Below are 12,878 nucleotides of genomic sequence, written 5' to 3' on the forward strand. Positions count from 1 at the left end.
GAATAAGGAAAAAAAAAAAATAACTATCTTTATAGTCAAGCCAGCATTCTCACCTTTGAGGAGGTCTTGTTAATGTACAATGCAGAAGCATATTACATATTACAGGGGGTAGAAAGAGACCCAAATAGACAGACAGAGAGAATTTTGTGCTTAAATTTCCCTGTCCTACTTTAAAATATAAATTGTGTTTCATCACTTTCCTGAGTAGAAACTAGAATTTTCTAAGCAACAAAACTAGCATTAAGTATAAAGGAAAATTCTGGACAAGCAAGGAATCAGAATTTGTGGGGGGTTTTTTTCCTCATAAAACTTCTCTTATATGAAAAGTGAAGGTTGCAGGTTGAACACAAGGGCTTGGAGCAGGGAAAAGGTACAAATACTTCTGGGCTACATCTCATAGTTATTTACTCCTACTCTTTATCTGACTTGGAGTAAAGTGAAAGATAGCAGATTTGGCAGATGTGTTCTGGCAGTATGGGCTGCCTAGGTGGCTCAGTGGTAAAGTATCCTCCTGCCGATGCAGGAGACTCAGGAGACTTGGATTTGATCCCTGGGTGGGGAAAGTCCCCTGGAGGAGGAATGGCAACCCACTCCAAAATCCTTGCCTGGGAAATCTCATGGACAGAAAGGCCTGGGGGCTACAGTCCATGGCCTGGGGGCTACAGTCCATGGGGTCACAAAAGTTGGACACGACTTCAAGACTGAGCAAGCATGCCTGTCCTGGCATTAGTTACTTAGAAATGGAGGAATCATGGGCTGACTTAACCTCCTTTTTCTGATACCTTCTTCCAGTAGAGTGTTTGCCTCCATGGTGACTGCATGGTATTCCTGCAGCGGTGACTTCATAAATTTTAATCGTATCCCAAATGTATGATAGCATTATTTATACTCATGTCAGACCCCTGCCTATTTAGGAAATGCAAATCCAAATCTCTAGTGAGATTAGATATTTAAGCAAGTTTCAAAGAGAATACTTGGAAGAAGCAGGTATTTTGGTATTAATTTTATAGGCAGATCTGGGGGAGGCTTGGCACTCTAAGCGCAGTGGAGGAAGGAGTTAGGTGTCATACTGGGTCGTTCTACTAATCCATATTGTCTGAAGTGGATTTCTATTAATTAAAAACTGAAAGAAATTGTTAAATCTCACCAAGTCAAAAAGTAAAAGATTTGATGTGGCATAGTTGTTATATTATTTAAAACCTCTCTAACTTCATTTATATGTTTTGGAATGGTTCTGCTCATTTCTGATTAATTATGGTTATAAACTATTTTAAGTTCCAAAACAGTCCTTGGAAGTTATGTGCTCATGATGAATGTCACTATTTGAAGGGGTCATCTCATTTCTTCGAATGATCGCTCTCTGAACTTTATTTTCATTTTAAAATTAATATTACCATATTTAAAACTTTGTTAGACTACGTCTGGTTTGTGAAAGGGAAAGTGAAATTTGCTCAGTTGTGTCTGACTCTTTGCGAACCTGTGGACTATAGAGTCCACGGAATTCTTCAGACCAGAATACTGGAGTGGGTAGCCTTTCCCTTCTCCAGGGGATCTTCCCAACCCAGGGGTCGAACCCAGGTCCCCTGCATTGCAGGCAGATTCCTTGCCAGCTGAGCTATCAGGGAAGCCCCATGTCTGGTTTATACTTGTTTATTTCTTGTCACTATGTCTCTTACAATCCATATAGAGATGTTCAACCTTAGATCCAGAATATCAAAAATGTAATTTAGAGTTTTTAAAATTTTTTCAGACTCTAACTCAGAATGTCTGTCATTCTAGGCAAGAAAGGCAGTTATTCTAGAACTTGTAGGATTTGAAGGATCTTCAAAACACAAATCAATTATGTAGCCACACAGCAGAACATAAAAGTTACTGACCCTCTTCTAAGTGGTTTACATATATTAATTCATGTAATCCTCATGATAAACCCATTTTCAGATGAGAAAACTGAGGCACACAGAGAGCTGATGTAACTTGATCAAAACCATGAGCTTGTAAGTGACCTTACCAAGATTTTAACTCAGCCAGTCAAGTTGTAATATTTATGTTTTATTAACCTGGATAAATACACTCTCAGAGAAAAAGAAATCTCTGGGTTTTGATCCTTTCCTTGGAAGTGTGTAGTCATTAGGTGGATTTATTATCCATACCAGGTCAAAGTTCTCTTTTCTTATCTTATTTGGCTTTCAGTTTTGAATATGTTGGCAAGATAGAGGAGAATTGCACTGCTGAGTTTCCCGAGCAGAGGCCATCTTTCTTCTAGTTTTCTGATACCCTTAAAAAAAAACCTAAGGTCTTCCCTTGGCGTCTTGGAGCAAGCATCACGGGAGACACCGGCAGGCAGCCCACAGAGGGGAACCTGGAGGAACGACAGAGCATGTATTCCTGATGCCTGCAGCAGCGTCAGTGAGAACTTCCAGGACGCCTTCTTCCCTCTAAGAAGAGCTTAGAAGATGTGAAAAGTCTGTGTGAGTAGCACATTTTCTTGGTGATGGGCGAGAGGGAGGGAAGTGAGAGAATCTGGTCAAAGACCCTGGGGGTAGACAGAGGACAAGCCAATTTGTATCTGCTCTTTCATCATATAGGAATGTATGGTGAGAAAATCTGTCGAGGCCAGAGCAATGTTTATGCTCAAGCCATCTCTCTCAGTGGCTGCTCACTGCCTTTTCTCTGTCTTTCCATCCCTCGGATAAAGTGTTCTTCTTCAGAGGGGTTTAGAGAGACTGTGGTCAGATTTATCACATCAGAGCATGGCGGTGGAAATAAACACTGTTTTCTGGGAAAAGGGGAAACAAAAGGCCCTCTTTTGTGACCATCAAAGGCTTCCCTGACGGTCCCTGAGAGAGACACTAGGGTTTCAGGAGGCCATTTCTTAGAAGTCCTGTGAACCACTTAGCTGTAATCTTTTTTACCTTGTGGGTCCCATTTTTATCTTTACTCCAGCTATTTTCAGGACACTCTCAATGTCATACTGTTCTCTACTCTGAAAAAGATGGTGTGTTCCCCGGACTTCTCTCTACTTAGAGACCTCTTTCTGGTCCTGCTTTTCCAGATGTCCATGAGGGGCTCAGGTAAGAATACTTTATATTTTATATACCTGGATTCTCTTACCCTCTGAGTAGCATCATTAAACCACTCTGCTGTGTCTCCTATAGACCTAGGTTAATTCCAAATCTTTTGCTTTGATACAATAATGCATTTGCCCATACACAAGGGGAAATAAATCACTATTATTTTAGAGGTGAGGACCAGGTAGAATTTCTTTTCTGTTGCCTTCTAATTCATTTGGATCTCAATTTCTGGAGGAATGCATTTCTGATGCCCAAAATCTGCCAAAACTCTAGCTTCATGATTTTCCTGCACTCCATCTTCTTTCATTGAATCTACTACCATTGCAATTTAAAAATTATCTGTTTAATATGCAATCGCTCTGTTGACTGAGCTCCACAAGGGTGGAAATCTTCCTTGTCTTGTTCACTGCCATCTTCAGCCTGAATATGTGTGACAAATTTTGCTGTGTTAATGAGAGAGAGAATGCCCATGGGTCTCTGGGACCTGTGATGATGCTGTGCTCTAAAAGGCACAGGCAGGGTATTGCAATATTCTTCTCACTTGTGACTCCATTCCACAGATTCCTTTTTGGTGATTGGCCCCTCGGAACCCATCGTGGCCATGCTGGGTGCAGACACGGTGCTGCCCTGCCGTGTGCACCCAGCCATGAACGTGGAGAATATGGAGATCCGGTGGTTTCGCAACCAGTTCTCAGAGGCTGTGTTTGTGTATCAGAATGGAATGGAGCAGGTGGGAGAACAAGTAGTCGATTTCAAAGGGAGAGCCGAGCTGGTGAAAGACTACATCACCGAGGGAAGAGTAGCTGTGAGAATCCACAGCCTCCGGGTCTCAGACAATGGAATGTACAAGTGCTTTTTTAAAAAAGGAACTGATTTCGAAGAAGCCGTTTTGGAGCTAAAGGTGATAGGTGAGTAATTATCAGAAAATACAGATCACTGTAAGTGTTCTGTATGTGATTAGGGGAGGAGGATGGTGAACAAGAGCCAACAAGTAGGTATCCTTGGAGGTGTCAACATCCTAGGCACTGAATTTAACCTCAAATCCTCTTAATCTATTTATGCATTTATTGTGATGTACTTTAAAAAACAAATGATTTCCATAAATATCTATCATAAAAATAGATCATTTATTTCCCTCCATGTCTCTCCTCACATATTTTGAGGTAAAGCACCGTGATTAGCAAAATGTACCATTCCTCCCATAGATGAGAATCCCAGTTGGCTACTGTCATGGACAGAGGCTTAACTGGAAGTGTTAGTGGTCCAGTCCCAAAGGCACTGTTTGGGGGAAATGAGGGTTTGACAGAGTAGATTGAGTTGCTGCTTTGCTGTGCTTGTTTTTTAATTTCATATGCATGGACTCTTTTATGTCTGCTTTATTGTGGTTTTTTGTCTTTTGTTCACCATTGTTTGAGGTCTTCCTATGTATGTAGTTCATTGAATGTAGTTGTAGTAGTTCATTTCTATCTCTTTTTTGTTTGTCTGTTTTGCTTTTTACATTTAGATCTCACATCTATAGAAACATATTTTTGGTATAAAATTTCATGATAAGTTCAAAATACTTTTTTGTAATGTATCTGTTCACTAATCTCCATACCAATAGTGAACAGTGTAGGAAATCTCCACCAGATGTTCAGTACATTGCTTCCCATAAACTTCTTATGGGTAACTAGCATAAGTCTAAATTTTCTATCTGGTTATAATGATTTATCTGTCTATTTCTTTGGTATTTCCATTTCTAAAGCTTTATACTCTCTTCCAAGACAAATGTATTGTTTTTCTAGTTGTAAAGTTTTCCTCATTCTTTGAATATGTTAGATTTACCTTAAATTAATACTCTCATTTACTACTACTTGTCAAACTATCTATACACTCATTTTCTCCTCTTCTTTGTGTATAACTTTAGTGGAAAAGTCTAATCCATTAGGTCTTGAAGGAAAGAGCGACAAACTCTCCTGAGTCGTGTTACTGTGATCTCACTTTAATATCCTCCCGGTAAGAGGCCAAAGCTTTCATAGTTATGGAAATAACCTCATGCAAACGACAGCATTTTTCAGTACCTTTCCTGTTAGTTTATTGACTTCTGGGTATGAAGACAAGTCCAATCTTTTAGAAGCAGTTTGTTGAATAGGACTGAGCCAGACATGGTGGAGCCATATTTATGATATGAAGTTTTATAAAGACAAATAATACATAGTCTTAGAAGTCAGAACAGTCATCACTCTCAAAGACATGGTGGATTCATCTAGTATTCTGGTAGTGTTACATTTTAACACGGGTGTCGGTTATGTGAATCTGCGAGTAGACCCAGCCCATGCAGAGCTGAAGAGGAGGAGGAGGAGTGGAAGGGCAAGAAAGGAGTGAGAGTGGAAAAGTTAAAGCATCTTGACTCTTTCATGGACTCACTTTACCTTGTTACCTTCATCTTTTAGGTAAGCTTTACTCAGAGGAAGAAAGAAAATTTGGAAAAGGAAATTATTTAAGGAAGTGACTATGAGAAGCCTCAATTTAAGCAGCAGATGAAATAGACATGTGATATAGATACAGTAATTTTTTTTTCTGAAAGAATTTAACATCGACAGATTTTACTCTGCTCCTTCCCTATTATCCTTCTATGGCCAATTGCAGATATGCTTGTGTAGAGGAGATAGGACAGACGTTGGTACAAGTCGCAGAATCAGCTTCAGTGCTCTTTTACCTTTTTAACTTCAGATAACTATTGATCTCATGGGAAAAGAAAAGAACCCCCTTCCATCCGCTGAGAACTATGGTGCTTTGTCCATCTTTCTCCACTGGCGTAGCTGTGAAATGTGAGGGGCATCTGGAAAAAATCTCTCCAAGTCTCAGATGAATGACTTTCCTCTCCAGGTCTAGGTTCTGGTCCTCGCGTTTTCTTGGTGGGTCCAGAAGATGGAGGAATAAGGTTGAAGTGCACAGGCAAGGGATGGTTTCCCCAGCCTGAAGTGCAATGGGAAGATGTGAAGGGAGAGAAGATCCCATCTGTCTCTGAGGACGAGACACAAGATGATGATGGCTTGTTTCAGATTGAGGCATCCCTCATTGTGAGAGACAGCTCAAAGACACAAGTGTCCTGTTCCATGAAGAACCCCTTCTTTGGACAAGAGCAAGTGGAAACCATTTTTATCCCAGGTCAGTGCTGCTCATTTGGGAGATAGGAGAGGAGTAAGGAAGGGATACGGGCTTCCCTGATGGTTCAGTGGGTAAAAAATCACCTGCAAATCGGAGACACAGGAGATGTGTGTTTGATCCCTGGATTGGGAAGATTCACTGGAGGGAGGAAATGGCAACCCACTCTAGTATTCTTGCCTGAGAAATCCCATGGACAGGGGAGCCTCGGGGCGCCAGACCATAGGGTTGCAAAGAGTCAGACATGACTGAGTGTCTCAACACACTCACACATACAAGGAAGTGACAGTTAGCACATGGGATGGGATAGGCTTGCTTGGTGTATGTTTTTAACCAGATTTTGGGGATCCTGTGTCAGAATCCTTCTTCCCCAGGCCCTCTCCTTGGAAGGCAGCATTTGCTGTGACTTTGGTGATACTTGGGATTTCAGCTGGTGCTATTGTGTATTTGGCCTGGAAAGAACGACAGGGAAAGAAGAAACTATCAAAAGTCAAGGAAGAAAAGGAGAAAGAAAGTAAATCTAAAGGTAAAACTGGGCATCAGACTTGGTGGGGATATGTGACTTTACAGATTTGTTAACATGGCTGTGCATGCGGATGGCATCTTTGGGGAATGCAGAGATATGTGTAAGAATGAGTCAGAGCCCCAAGACCTCCAACAAAACATGGAGCTCAAGAACTTCCTGAGAAAAAATATATTATAATTGAGTCCATTGGAGAGGGAAAGATCACTGGTATAGGCATAGATAGAGCTTATTTTTTTTAATAGTCATAATGATAATTCTCAAAGGATTTTTTTTTTTGTTGTTCTGGATACATGGAAGTAGCATTTAGAATCTGGGCCTAGTAACATAGTCTAAAAAATATTTTCTGTTAAACCCATTTTTTTTTTTCCTTTTTAGAATCATTTGAGAGAGAGCTTGGTAAGTTTTCCATCTCCATTGCTCTAACGTAGGAGATAGAGTCCTTACTGTATGCTCTATGTCTGGCATCTCACAGACTATTATTCCTTTTCAGCCAGAAGGAAAGAATTATATCAGCAAGGTGAGTTATGCTGTTGTTATAGTTGGGGAAACCCTCTCATTGGCCCTTTTCTTCCAGTTGCCTTCTATTTACCTTGTTAGTGAGAGAGGGACCCGCTACCCTAAACGGTATAAAATGGTCAACCACATGATATCCAACACTAGACAAATTACAGCAATTTTTTAAACACATATATCCTCACATATATATTCTCATCCTGGGAGAGAAAGACACCATGTGCCATGCTGGAGCACGTGGAGGTCGCAGTTGGGAGCAGAACGAATAGAGCAAGGTCTGTGGGAGGCAGGTTTTGTAGTGACAAGAGGATGAGGTGACCCTGTTTCTGTGGAAGTATGCAATTGGCTTGTTTAATTAATTGTGCAGGCTGACAGGGAGGTGAAATTTATTAGATTGAAAATCAGGTGAGGTTCAGCTGTTTTGGCCAACAGAGAAATTAGCTGAGAGGGGAGACTTTCCTGATGGCTAGAGGACCTATCTGGAGAAGGCAGTGGCAACCCACTCTAGTACTCTTGCCTGGAAAATCCCATGGATGGAGGAGCCTGGTAGGCTGCAGTCCATGGGGTCGAGAAGTCGGGCACAACTGAGTGACTTCACTTTCACTTTTCACTTTCATGCATTGGAGAAGGAAATGGCAACCCTCTCCAGTGTTCTTGCCTGGAGAATCCCAGGGACGGGGGAGCCTGGTGGGCTGCCGTCTCTGGGGTCGCACAGAGCCGGACACGACTGAAGCGACGCAGCAGCAGCAGCAGCAGCAGCAGCAACAACAGCAGCAGCAGAGCACCTATGTAGTGAGAGCAGGTTGTCCTTTGTCGTTTAGTCACTAAGTTGTGTCTGACTCTTTGTGATCCCACGGACTGTAGCCGGCCAGGCTCCTCTGTCCACGGGATTTCCCAGGCAAGAATGCTGGAGTTGGTTGCCATTTCCTTCTCCAGAGGATCTTTCTGATCCAGAGATCGAACCTGGGTCTCCTGCACTATAGGCAGATTCTTTACCATCTGAGCTGGAGCAGAACTGTTAGGCATTTGGAACCCTGCGAAGCTCAAGGGTATCAAGGCAGCACACAAAATTTTAGGCTTTCCAATATATTCTCTAAACTTAAGCCTACCTTTTCTTTCTCCCCAACCAAAAACAAAAAAAAAGAACTTGCATATTTTATCATAGATGTAGAATGTGAAAAATGTGAGAAATAAAACTGGAGATGTAAAAGAAGATAGGTACATCAGAATTGTCATTGAGATCATAAACACAAACATACTGTACTATGGTAAACCCTCAGATTTTCACTTCATGAAGTGATGGTCCTGTAAATGGGAGAATCTAATGCCTTTGTTTTATTTCAGACTGGAGAAAAGCTGAATTATATGCCGGTGAGTAACTGATATTGTCTTGGGGCTTCAGCTACTTTGGGATTTCGTGAGGCATTTTCAGAGCATTTTTCAGATAGAAGCTATCCTCCGGAGATTTTACTTTGAATCTAGGAATCCGAAAAAAAGGGGGGATAAAGGGAGAAGCTTCTCACTAGTTCAGAGGACATGCACTTGGCATATTCTTCCATCTGATTTTTTTTCCTTTTTAGACTGGAGGAAGGAACAATTCAAAGCAGGTGAGTTACTTTACTATTATTTGTCTCACTTAATCTCTTCTATACAGTTGAGAAACTATTTGTATAAACTCGCAGCAATACTTAACTGGTTATTCATTTCATGGCTTTCACCTCAATCTAACGCAGAAATGTTACTAGATTTCTTACCTTTCTGACATCATTCACTCATTCAGCATTAAATTATACAACTATTTATTTAGTGCCTAGTAACTAAAGTGGATTTGATCTCTGACTTTATGGAAAGTGCATGTACAAACTGTGATGCATTATGAGGAATAAGAGATTGCCATGAAGAAAAAATGGTGGATTCAAGGAATTCCCTTGAGGAATTTATATTTATTCTGAGACTTAAGTGCTGCTATTGATCTATTCATGTCAAAGAGAGCAGTTCAATCAGAAGGAAGCCTGCTGAATACTCCATCTGAGACAGAGAAGGGCTTGTTGCATCTCAGTGCAAGGGGAAAACGGGCCCTGACCATCTTAGAATCTTCCCAGAATCACAACTCTCTATTTCTACTGCTTGCTATTCACTCTGAATATCCCTGTATCCACAAACATTGCCTAGTTAATTTAATCCTCCAAAAATTAAAATATATTCTAATCATTCCCATACACATTCTTATGAGAAAAATTTTAATTATTGAAGATGTTTGATTTGACCAGACGCAGATTCATTACTACTAGTATTTATACTATTGCTACTATTACTATAGTGTTACTATAATCATCAGAAGCTAAAATTTACCAAGTGTTCATCATGGACAAAATATAGTACTAAGTTCTCTGCATATTATCTCATTGTCTTCTCACAGTAATTCTGTGCTGAGGCATCATAATTATGTACACCTTCATGAGATTAAAGTGGGGCTGAGAGAAGCAAAGTAACTTCAAGATCGCCAGTACTAAAAGAAGAGTAATTTTCAAATTCAGATCTTTCTGACCACAGAGCCTGAGATTTCAACCATTAAAAGTATAATAAGAGTGTAAGAGAAGTACTATAGATGGCTTGGTTATCACCTAATCTCACAGAAAAATGACCCCAAGGAAACTTAAATGAAAGTGAGTACATTGTGATTGGAAATGAGACATGTCTTAATTATTAAGAGCAAGCAGTAAAGCAACTGGCATTAGCAGGAGGTTAGAGAAGCCCCAACTTGAAAGACATGACCCTGGGGATTTTCAGATGAGACAGACTTCTTGGTTAAGTGTTCTCACCCTGTTTAGAACACATGGCTACCCAAGGTCCTATTCATTCTGGCCTTCTATGATCTACACATCACATGTCTCCTGTGGATGAACATAGGATAGAACATATGTTGTTTTATCTAACCTTCCATTTTTCTCGTTTTTATCCATCCTCCTTTTCCCATAATTTGCATCTTTCCTAAAGCCAACCAGTCTCCACTGTGGAATGACCTTTATTTTCCTCTCCATACCTGCAGCGGCTTTCACTCTGGATCCGAAAACAGCTCACCCCAACCTCGTCTTATCTGAGAACAAGCAACACATTTCTTTAAAAAATAATGTTTCCCAGAACGGTGATGCCTCAACACATGAAGAGCAAAGGGATTCTGAAGGCATCTTCAGTGTTCTGGGTGAGAAGTCCTTCACCCAGAGAGACACGAACAGACAATACTGGGAGGTAGAAGTAAAAACGAGGACAGAAGCTGGATCTGCAACTCGATGCGTTCTGGGCATTTGCTCAGAGACAGCGAAGAGAGAGGGCTGGTTTGTAGAAACTCCAGAGAAGAATTTTTGGGTTTTGGTACATGAGGAAGGAAAAGTCACATTTCCCAACTCCCAGAAAAACTCTCCATCACTTAGGCAGCAGCCCCACAGGATAGGAGTTTTCCTGGACTGGGAAGCTGGGAACCTGTCCTTTTATAACATGGCCGACGGGTCCCACATCTATTCTTTTACTGGCATCACCTTCTGTGGGACCCTTTTTCCTTATTTTAGCCTTCGGGGTACTGGCGCATCTTTGACCATCTGCTCAACTTCAGATTACCCTGAGAATTGTCCCGATTCTTCTCCAAAGACCTCTCTAACTCATTTAAGTAGTTGTGATACAAGTCTCCCCCAAGAAGCTAACTCTCTGTTATAAGAAGTGAATGTCAGCACCTCCGCTGCCTCTGCTCAGGCTTCTTACAGGTATGTTGTTCAAGAAAGCTGTCTTTCTTGAAGAGTAGGTCGTTCTCATTAGGGATAAATTCTCCCCCACCCCTTTCAAAGAGCGATAGAGGGAGAAAGAGAAATGGACAGCTAAAATGTCTGGGGGATTTCCTCTAGTGTTATCTTTGGGGAAGTACTTGATGTGGGCAGCAATGATTTGTCACAAGGAAACTCCAAGTAAACATATGGGCCTTTCTTAAGTTCTAGTACTTACTGTGTTTTGAAGTAAAGATGTTTAAAGCTACATTTAAAGTGAAAATCTCTGTTGTCACTATTTTTGTTATCAAATATGGAGGAGGGTTGTTGTTGCTCTTTAGCTGTTAAGTCGTGTCCAGCTCTTTTGTCACCGCAGGACTGCAGTCCACCAGACTCCTTTGCCGTGGGATTTCCCAGGCAAGAATACAGGAGTGGGTTGCCGTTCCCTTTTCTAGGGGATCTTTATGACCCAGGGATCAAACTGCCATTTCCTGCATCTTCTGCTTTGGCAGGCAGATTCTTGACCACTGAGCCGCCTGGGAAGCCACGGAGTTGGGAGTGATGTTTAAAGGGGAGGGTACCAGCTAAATATTACTGTTGGAGATACACACAGAAATCTACTCAAGTCTTTTATAGGTATTAGCTCAGCTTGTCCTTTCTTCAGGCTTTAGTGTCCTCTACCTCCCAAAGTTGGACTTTGCCAAGGTGTGGAGAAGACTGATAAATAGCTGTAAAACCATTCCAACAGGAGACCAAGCCTTCTGGGAAGGAAGAGCCCCTCTCCTCTCTGTTAAACAAGTTCTTACTGATCAGCAAGTTCAAAACTGTATGTGAATAAAAAAGAAATGAATGTTGCAATTTATATTTTCAGAGGAAAAAAAATTGTCAAAAGAATGAAGAAACATCCTCAGCCTTCATGAAGAAAAAGTTATTGTTAATGCTGGCTTTTTTGTTTCTTTCTGACACAGTTCTTCCTACTTTTGAGGGTTTTCCCTTTGCCTTTAATGAACCTAAGCCTTTTCCTGCTATTTATTACAAAGTCTACTTCTTTAAGAATATAAAATAAGAGCTTCTCCTATTAAATGAACCTTCTCTTTCTGACAGTAGACGAGATCAACTTAGACCCCTTAAATTTTTCTTCCCTTACAGCAGATCTTTAAGTGGCAAGTCCCTTTAACAGTCTCTCTTGGAAGGTACACCTCCATAGCAAAATTTCCCTAACACACAGCCACTAAGTGGCAGTCAGTATTTGAATCTAAGAAGAATAAATCAAGAGCCAAGAATATTAATTTTACTTACAAAAAAAGACGGGCTTGAATAACAAGCAAGACAGAGGCAAAGGAAAGGTGGGGAATATATTAATAGGCATAATCAAATGGATGTGCTGGATGAAGACATGTGGGGGTAGCAACAGAGTGAGTACAATGATATTGAAAGAGTGGCATGGACCAGGAGGGACAATGGTTCAGTTTGGGATATTTCACTGTTGTCATACACACACACACAGAGTACCCTATTTTAATGACATGTGCGTGTGTGTGTGTGTGCCTGTGCGCTAAGTCACTTCAGTTGTGTCTAACTCTGAGGCCCCATGGACTTTAGCCCACCAGGCTCCTGTGTCCATGGGATTCTCCAGGCAAGAATACTGGAGTAGGTTGCCATGCCCTCCTCCAGGGGATCTTCCCCACCCAGGGGCTGAACCCTCATCCTCTGTGGCTCCTACATTGTAGGCAGATTCTTTTACCTCTGAGCTACCGGGAAAGCCTGTGTGTGTGTGTGTGTGTGTGTGTGTGTGTGTATGACACATAACCAAACCCTAGACTTTAGCTGAAAGTACTGTATCAATTTCGGTTCATACGTTGAAAC

General features: G+C 41.2%; 1 protein-coding gene across 1 annotated transcript; it reads left to right on the plus strand.

Moving 5' to 3' along the window:
• Positions 1-2,992: 2,992 nt before the first annotated feature.
• Positions 2,993-10,968, plus strand: LOC128056937 (butyrophilin subfamily 1 member A1-like). Its single transcript, XM_052649763.1, has 9 exons — positions 2,993-3,071; positions 3,632-3,979; positions 5,940-6,221; positions 6,577-6,744; positions 7,120-7,140; positions 7,235-7,261; positions 8,602-8,628; positions 8,838-8,864; positions 10,307-10,968. Exons 1-9 carry the CDS (start codon positions 2,993-2,995, stop codon positions 10,966-10,968), a joined length of 1,641 nt encoding a protein of 546 aa, XP_052505723.1.
• The last annotated feature ends 1,910 nt before the right edge of the window (positions 10,969-12,878 follow it).

The sequence above is a fragment of the Budorcas taxicolor genome, chromosome 11, assembly GCF_023091745.1.
Source record: "Budorcas taxicolor isolate Tak-1 chromosome 11, Takin1.1, whole genome shotgun sequence".
NCBI classification, from domain to species: Eukaryota; Metazoa; Chordata; class Mammalia; order Artiodactyla; family Bovidae; genus Budorcas; species Budorcas taxicolor.

What these genes read in the sequence shown, in the direction of transcription:
- LOC128056937 (XM_052649763.1), top strand. Translation starts at nt 2,993, where the DNA reads ATGGTGTGTTCCCCGGACTTCTCTCTACTTAGAGACCTCTTTCTGGTC. An exon ending in ATCATTTGAGAGAGAGCTTG is followed by an intron (nt 7,141 to 7,234) that starts GTAAGTTTTCCA and finishes ATTCCTTTTCAG; the next exon opens with CCAGAAGGAAAGAATTATAT. An exon ending in AAAAGCTGAATTATATGCCG is followed by an intron (nt 8,629 to 8,837) that starts GTGAGTAACTGA and finishes TTTCCTTTTTAG; the next exon opens with ACTGGAGGAAGGAACAATTC.